Below are 7,188 nucleotides of genomic sequence, written 5' to 3' on the forward strand. Positions count from 1 at the left end.
AACAGCTCGAGGGGCCACATGAAACAGAGAATAGGGCTCCCATTTCTTTAATAGTGGTGTAGAAGAAAAAAGTTCAGCAGGTTTATCTTGTCAAGCAAGATATAGCTTGTTTCACTTCCCAAAAACGATTAAAGTGAAGGAGTCCTTTCCACATCTTCATGTGGCTACTTGATCACACAGTCTTTGTAGCAACCAAAATGTGTCTTTAACTTGGGGGTAGTTGAGTCATGATGTCTATCAGTCACAGAGTTAATGTTTCAGCAGAGCCATAAACCAGCAAGATCATGCAACCTCTGACCAATTTCCAAGGCAAGAGTTGGTTATAAAAAGCAGGTTTGCCTTCTCAGAGAACAGTCTCCTTTTCTACTGAGTACAAAGAGAGTATCATCACTATGAGTTTCTCTGGAAAGTATGAACTCCAGTCCCAAGAAAACTTTGAGCCATTCATGAAGGCAATTGGTAAGTTTTTCATTTCTAGGTGATTTTACTTGGCTTTATCCTCAACGCTGCCTTATTGGTGGTGTTTCCATTTCACAATCTCTTTTGAAAGAGGTGTGATTGAAATTAAACACTAAGCAGTAAAAGGTATGGGGATATTATATTACATTTGCTTATAATATGCAATCATATATAAAATTATAGACACACATATACAAATGTGTGTGTGTCTTCTCTGATGTTGCCCAGTTCATGCTGCTTACTTTTTTACTAGTATCAAAGTCTGCAATGTACTATGGAATAATAACATGTCCTTAATTCTCCTATAGATTATAGGAGCAATTACAACAGCAAATTTCTGTTATCTTTGCTACAAACCCAGAGTGAGAATGGCTACAATCTTCAATTAACCCCATTAAACTCAGTGGGTGTTGATTCTGAATAAATGTAGATGCAGAAACTGGAGAAGTTAACAGATTCTGGGAGTTTGAGAGGAAGACTTCAAAGTTCTACATATGCCTATATAGGCATATGCAGAACTTTGAAACCTCCCTCTCAAACTCCCAGAATCTGCTAACTTCTCCAGTTTCTGCATATACTTTTATTTTAAAATGTATATACTTAATTTAAAATTATATTAAAAGACAAATGTCTACATTGTCCAGAATATTAATTTGAGCTGAGTAGAGAGACGTCCCCCTTCCTTACTTGGTTTTAGTAATGAGATATTCAAATAAGTAGAACAAGGAAGGCTCGTGATTTTTAACACAAAAAGATACTCAGAAGTGAAGTGGAGGGTAGCTTCCTTCATTTCAGCTTTGTTTGGGGCAAACCATTTTTCTTTCAGTCGGCCCTAACTCTATAATGTGGGAATAATTACGATATTGTTTATCCCATTTCTAGCCCATCTTTTGACTAAAAACAAAAGTTGTAAAGAAGATAAATATATCACTAAAAGCAGTATAGTGTAACTTCAGTAGCAGAAAGTGCTTCAAGAAATGATTCTGCCACCTATGTATTTGAACTAGTGCAGCAAACAGTATATAAAATATTCAGAGGTTGCTCTCTAAGAGAGACTTCATATAAGAGTTTCATTCTCTAGGAATCTGAAGCTGTATGCCTCATTCTTCTTTGGTTACTCCAAATTCCACTTGCACTTTTGCTCTTCTCTAATTCCGTCCAGGATTATGGCCTGTTACAGACTGCCAAAATAAAGCTGCTTTGGGTCTCTTTGGAGGTATGCTGTTTAAATGATGCATGCATCCTAAGAATCCAGAAACTGCACCAAAGCTGCACTTCGGTGCTTAGGAATGGAGTGTGGCTTTGGCGCGACCTCCGGACTCTTAGGACCCATGCATCATTTAAATAGCATACCTCCAAAGAGACTCGAAGCAGCTTTATTTTGGCAGTCTGTAACAGGCCATAATGATACATTTTTTTTCTTCTCTGCCTGCTCTTTTTGTTGCATTTTTCAAACTTTTTGTATACAGGTTTCTAAGGTATTCATTTTGTGCACATTTCTATTGATGTGCATGAGTGCATCTGTTTGTATTTTTCAAATTTTTGTACATTTCAAATGTATGCACTGAACTCTGCCTATGATTTATATTCTGAACTCTGCCTATGATTTATTATGTATCTTTTCCCCCTGAAAAGCATGGAAAGCTTCAGAAACTAAATTTAGCAGCGAGTCATGTAAGACAAAGGATGGTGCTTTGGTTGCTAGTGATATGTGAAATGGATGGACCTGTTCATTTTTCATCCATTCTTACTTGTCTCACTTACTCTATGAGCATCACTATCATTACTTTGGATTTGTTTTTTCTCCTCGTGCTAGTGCACCACCGCCACCCTGCCGCCACCAATTGTATCTGAACCCACTTCTCTGAATAAATTCTGCATCAATTTGAGAGTTGTGTGCTTATGCGTGTCTTACTTCTGCACAGGTCTTTCTGATGAGTTGATTGAAAAAGGCAAGAATGTGAAAAGTATCTCTGAAATTGTGCAAGATGGCAAGAAGTTTAAGATCACTGTGACAACTGGTAGCAAAGTGCTGATTAATGAGTTTACAATTGGAGAGGAGGCTGAGCTGAATACTCCAACAGGAGAGAAGATCAAGGTAGGCTGCATGGCTTTTAATTAAATTATGGCTTTGTTCTCAGAAGAAGAAGCGGTTTCTCTTCAGAATGCTCAGATCAGCAAATGAATCTTGGGGCCAAGCCAAGGTGATTTTTCTGCTTGAGGCAGGAGATAAGAATCCCACTGTCACCACATCTCTAGGCAGAGAAGCCAAGTGTACTGCCAATTCCATTCAACTCAACACAGTGGTTACAAAAGTGGAGTCTGGGGCCTGCGTTTGCCCACACTTTACCCACTACTGGTGATAGGGCTAGCACTGCAAGTTTTATGAGTAGCCCATTCACCTACAGGGCATATTGTAAAACTGGCAGAAGCTAATGTTCCACAGAAATTTTATTGAAGGTGTGGTTGGTGGATTGTATATGCAGGCTTTATACATGCTTGTTCTCCATTTTTTGAGAACAAAAGGCCTGTAATGTCTCTAAGAACAGCCATGCTGAGAAATTTGTCCCAGATCACATAGCTGTGCCATTTTTACTGCTTAAAACCTCTTGTGAGGAAATAATTTTTCAATTTATTACAAGCATTTTTGAGTTTTTTGAGTTTATTATTGGGGTCCAAACTGTACTTCGTTTTTCTTTCTCTACAGGGTGTTGTTCAAATGGAAGGCGACAATAAGATGGTGACAAAGATGAAGAACATCACTTCTGTGACTGAACTAAATGGAGACACTCTCACTAACGTAAGGATACCTTGAGGAGGAGGTCTGAAACATAGGCCCAGTACAAACCGCCAGGAAGCAGTGTCCTGGCAGCGATAGTAGGACTTTCTCAGTCCTACTCACTGTGGCCTGGGCCACTTCTGCCATTTTAAGGTGTGGAAAAGAATGGCATTAGTACTTAAGGGGTTGACATGTCTGATGTACTCATGCTACAAACATAGATTTTGCTTTTGCTGTGGGAATGCATACTTCCCACCCACCCCAAATTATATATAATTGACTTATTTTCAAAACCAGGTGGACTTTGCATGTACTATTTGAGGAAAAATGAGTATGGATTTTGGGGCACCATGAAATGGTATTTCATTCCCTTTGAGTGTTTACAGTCCTGGCACAGATTTATTTCTTTACACAAAGTGAATTGCATATATAAAGTAATAAGCCTTCTTAATGACTGACCTCCATTTTGATCATGATACGAGTACATGAAGTAAGAGAGAACCCTCCAGAAGAAAGAACAGCCTAAAATCAATGGTTATGGTAGTTCCAGCTGGAACTGTTAAGTCAAAGAAAAGGCTGGTTAACCAGTCCCCACTGATTCAGTGAATCTGTTTCGGTTGGCACTAACAACTAAACTGATGGAGACTTAACGCTTTCACAGATTCTATGTATGTGTCAACTTGATTTATATATATATAAAATAAACCATCTTTCATATCAATGAGTCCAATGACTTATAAAATTTGGACCAACAGTCATAATACCATGAATAAAGGATGTATTGGTGTAATTGGATCAAGCTGCCTTTTGGCAGAATGAGGCACCCAGCTCAGGCAGTACAGTGTGATCGATGGTTTAATCATTGCTCCCAAATGTAACTGGTTAAATTCCAGTATGAGTGATTATACTGGGACAGTGTCCACACCTGTTACCCAGCACACTTCATGTTTGAGCAAAGGTTATTTAAAATGTACATTGCTTTGGATGGTGTCTTTCAGAGTTGCAGGCAGGCACGTGTGGATTTTTTTCTGCATAATACACCCATGTAAATGTTTTAATCTGCTGTTTTTTTGTTTCTAGACCTTGAGTGTGGGTGACATCCATTACAAGAGGATCAGTAAGAGAATCTAGATTGCCTAGACATTTCTACACTTTTACTGTGTAAAAGTGATACAATAAAGATGAATTTATCAAAATCGAAAGTCTCCTCATTTTTAACTTTTGTGCTCGCAAAGCATAAGAATACTCTCAACAACTGTTTGGGGGCCAGTCTAGATGTTTATTTATTGGCAACCACCAGTCATCATGAAAGAATTGTACAGGGTACATTTGCAAGAGAAACTTGGGAGGGGGGTTATGCTCAGTCTTTCCCCTACTGAATTCCTTTCAAATCCTTACATTACTGTGTTTCCCTTCTGTTGCTTAATGTAGCATATGAACTGATGGTTCAGAGCCTGGTAAAATAGCAATGTTGGCTGGTGGACTGTAGAAGCTGGAATGCCAAAACAAAAAAAAGATGTCCAAGATCCTGCACTGGGAGATGTAGCTATAAAGGTGTAGCTATGTTGCAAAACACACTGGAACAATAATCCAGTTTGAGACTGCTTTAATTGCCCTTGTTCAGTGTTAGGGAATCCTGGGAATTGTAGTTTACAGTGGCACCAGATGAGCTCCCAGAAAGTGAAGGCTAAATGTCTCACAAAACTACAGTTCCTAGAATTCTTTATCACTGAGCCAGAGCAGTTAAAGTGGCCTCAACCTGGATTATTTCTGCAGTATGTTTACGACCTACCATATATACTCGACTATAAGTTGACCTCATGTATAAATCGAGGGTAGATTTTGGGGTCAAAATTATGGGTTTTGATATAACCCATATATAAGTTGAGAGTAAAACTTAGGGGCATATAGCAAAGAATCTAAAAGATGAAACAAAGCAAAACAATGTCAAAGAAAATTCCAGCAGACATAACTGTTTGTGCTCATACTAAAGGCTGGATGGATGAGAGAATGGGGGGGGGGGGGGGTTCACTGCTTCCAGGACAGATTATGCTCTTGCTTTTCACCAGGGAATGGTTCCTTTTCAAAACAAGAGTTAAAGTATAGTTACTTACATTGACCCATAGATAAGTCGCCCCAGGTTTTTGAGTATATACAGTATGTTTCCTGATTCCCCCATGCTCTCCCCCAACACACACTAAACGAATAGTCCTCTCCAACACAGCAATTTCCATGTTGCCAGAGAGCCGGAGGGGGGTGATCTGGGATGTAGGATGTCCAGCTACTGGAAAATAGTCTTATTTCCCCTGTTCAACAGCAACACAGAAGTTGTGGTGTTGGGTCGGGGAGCGTCACTCCTGAAAAGGTAGGTTTGGGAGGAGGACTTTTGGTCATGGCTGGAAGAGGCTTCTGACTTGCACAACTGTAAAAGTGAATTGCAATGACATAGGTAAACATATGCCACCATTATTCATGAACAGGACGCCAGCCATAGTTTCCAAGACTGGTGATGGTGATCATCTGTGTCTGATCATCTGTGCTGCCACACCCTTCACCATCACCCTTCTGTCTGGGAAGAGAGTAATGTGCCCAGGGACATACAGTGAACCATAGTTCTGTGGGTTTTTTGGGCTATGTGTCCGGCATCTTCAGAGAATGCTAGCTTAGAAGAGAGTGCTGTGTGTGTGTGTCTCCTGTGTGACCCTGGGTAGGGAGGAGTAATTTCCATGTTAATCTGTCTATTGTGGAATGGCAAGGCCTCCGGGTGGGAGGATATGCAAGGAGGATTAGTGTCTGTTTAATTAGTGATCATTGTCTGCTGGGAAAACCCCTAACTGGGTGGATTTCATTTGCATTTTCAGTACTGGCAATGCAGAAGGAAAGGAGAAAATTAGCACCCATTGCACTGGTGGAGCAGAGTTGAGATCACCTACCATGATATGTTTGGAGGTGAATTTGGGACAGCTGAGAAGAGTTGCACCATCACCAGTCTTGTTCAAGGGAGCTGCTACAAAACTAAGACTTAGCCTTCTGAGTCCTATCAGTTAGATGCTACCAAACAGCTGCCCAATTCCTGACCTCATTGCTGCATACTGTTTGTGCATACAGTATATCCGGGGTGGGTTTTGGCAAGCACTTCTCTTTAAGTACCTGCTCAAGAATCATGATGTGTCTGTATGCTCCTGCCAGAGTCATAATCCAATGATCAAATCAAGAGAAATATACCTTTTTTTCCTTACAATCAGTCTTGAACATTTCTCTTGTTCCTATCATTATTGGTTCCAGATACATTTTCCTCTATTGTAATGAAATTCCACTAAAGAGAACAAGTCCCTTTCTCTTAGTGCAAGGTGACCAGAACAGGAGTGGTGGATTTCAGCCCTTCAAATATTTTGGACTGCAATTTTTCACTTCTCTTTGACCCTGCTGTTTTTGGGCTTGTGAGAGCATCTACCGAGCTACTGCAGGGGCAAAAATCATGTGGTCCTGCAGATGTTGTTGGACTGCTACTACCAGCAGCCCTACCCAGCACATCTAATTGTGAAGAGTGCTGGGAGTTGCAGTCCAACAACATCTGGAGAGCTACATGGTTCCCAAACCTGAGCTCAGGCGACATAATGTGTCCCAAAATACAACTGGATATTCAATTATCAGATTAATTTAAGGGACCTTGTGGAATAACTAATAACTATAATTGTAAATTAAGCACAAAATACAATGCCTTTCAGAAGAAAGTATGCAGCTAGTTCACATGGGCACATAAAATCACTACTTTAAGAAAGACTTCAAGAAATCTAGCAATCATACATAAGAAGAATCCTGTGACTCGCTTGTCTCGTTTTCCCAAGAAACAAAGAAGCGAGCTGTTTTGGACTTGAAGGCAAAGCACTCCCTGGGGAGGGGTACTGAAAAACCAGAAGTAGTCTACAGGAAGCTTTCAGAACTTGTGT

At 40.1% G+C, this 7,188-nt stretch overlaps 1 protein-coding gene across 1 annotated transcript; it reads left to right on the forward strand.

Annotated features, from left to right (window-relative positions):
- Positions 1-252: 252 nt before the first annotated feature.
- On the forward strand, positions 253-4,413 carry LOC149309359 (fatty acid-binding protein 1, liver-like). Its single transcript, XM_089531239.1, has 4 exons — positions 253-459; positions 2,385-2,557; positions 3,167-3,259; positions 4,319-4,413. Exons 1-4 carry the CDS (start codon positions 393-395, stop codon positions 4,367-4,369), a joined length of 384 nt encoding a protein of 127 aa, XP_089387365.1. The 5' UTR covers positions 253-392; the 3' UTR covers positions 4,370-4,413.
- The last annotated feature ends 2,775 nt before the right edge of the window (positions 4,414-7,188 follow it).

The sequence above is a fragment of the Sceloporus occidentalis genome, unplaced genomic scaffold, assembly GCF_023333645.1.
Source record: "Sceloporus occidentalis isolate IW3139 unplaced genomic scaffold, rSceOcc1.0.p SCAF_7, whole genome shotgun sequence".
NCBI classification, from domain to species: domain Eukaryota; kingdom Metazoa; phylum Chordata; class Lepidosauria; order Squamata; family Phrynosomatidae; genus Sceloporus; species Sceloporus occidentalis.

What these genes read in the sequence shown, in the direction of transcription:
- LOC149309359 (XM_089531239.1), top strand. Translation starts at nt 393, where the DNA reads ATGAGTTTCTCTGGAAAGTATGAACTCCAGTCCCAAGAAAACTTTGAG. An exon ending in GCCATTCATGAAGGCAATTG is followed by an intron (nt 460 to 2,384) that starts GTAAGTTTTTCA and finishes ACTTCTGCACAG; the next exon opens with GTCTTTCTGATGAGTTGATT. An exon ending in CAACAGGAGAGAAGATCAAG is followed by an intron (nt 2,558 to 3,166) that starts GTAGGCTGCATG and finishes CTTTCTCTACAG; the next exon opens with GGTGTTGTTCAAATGGAAGG.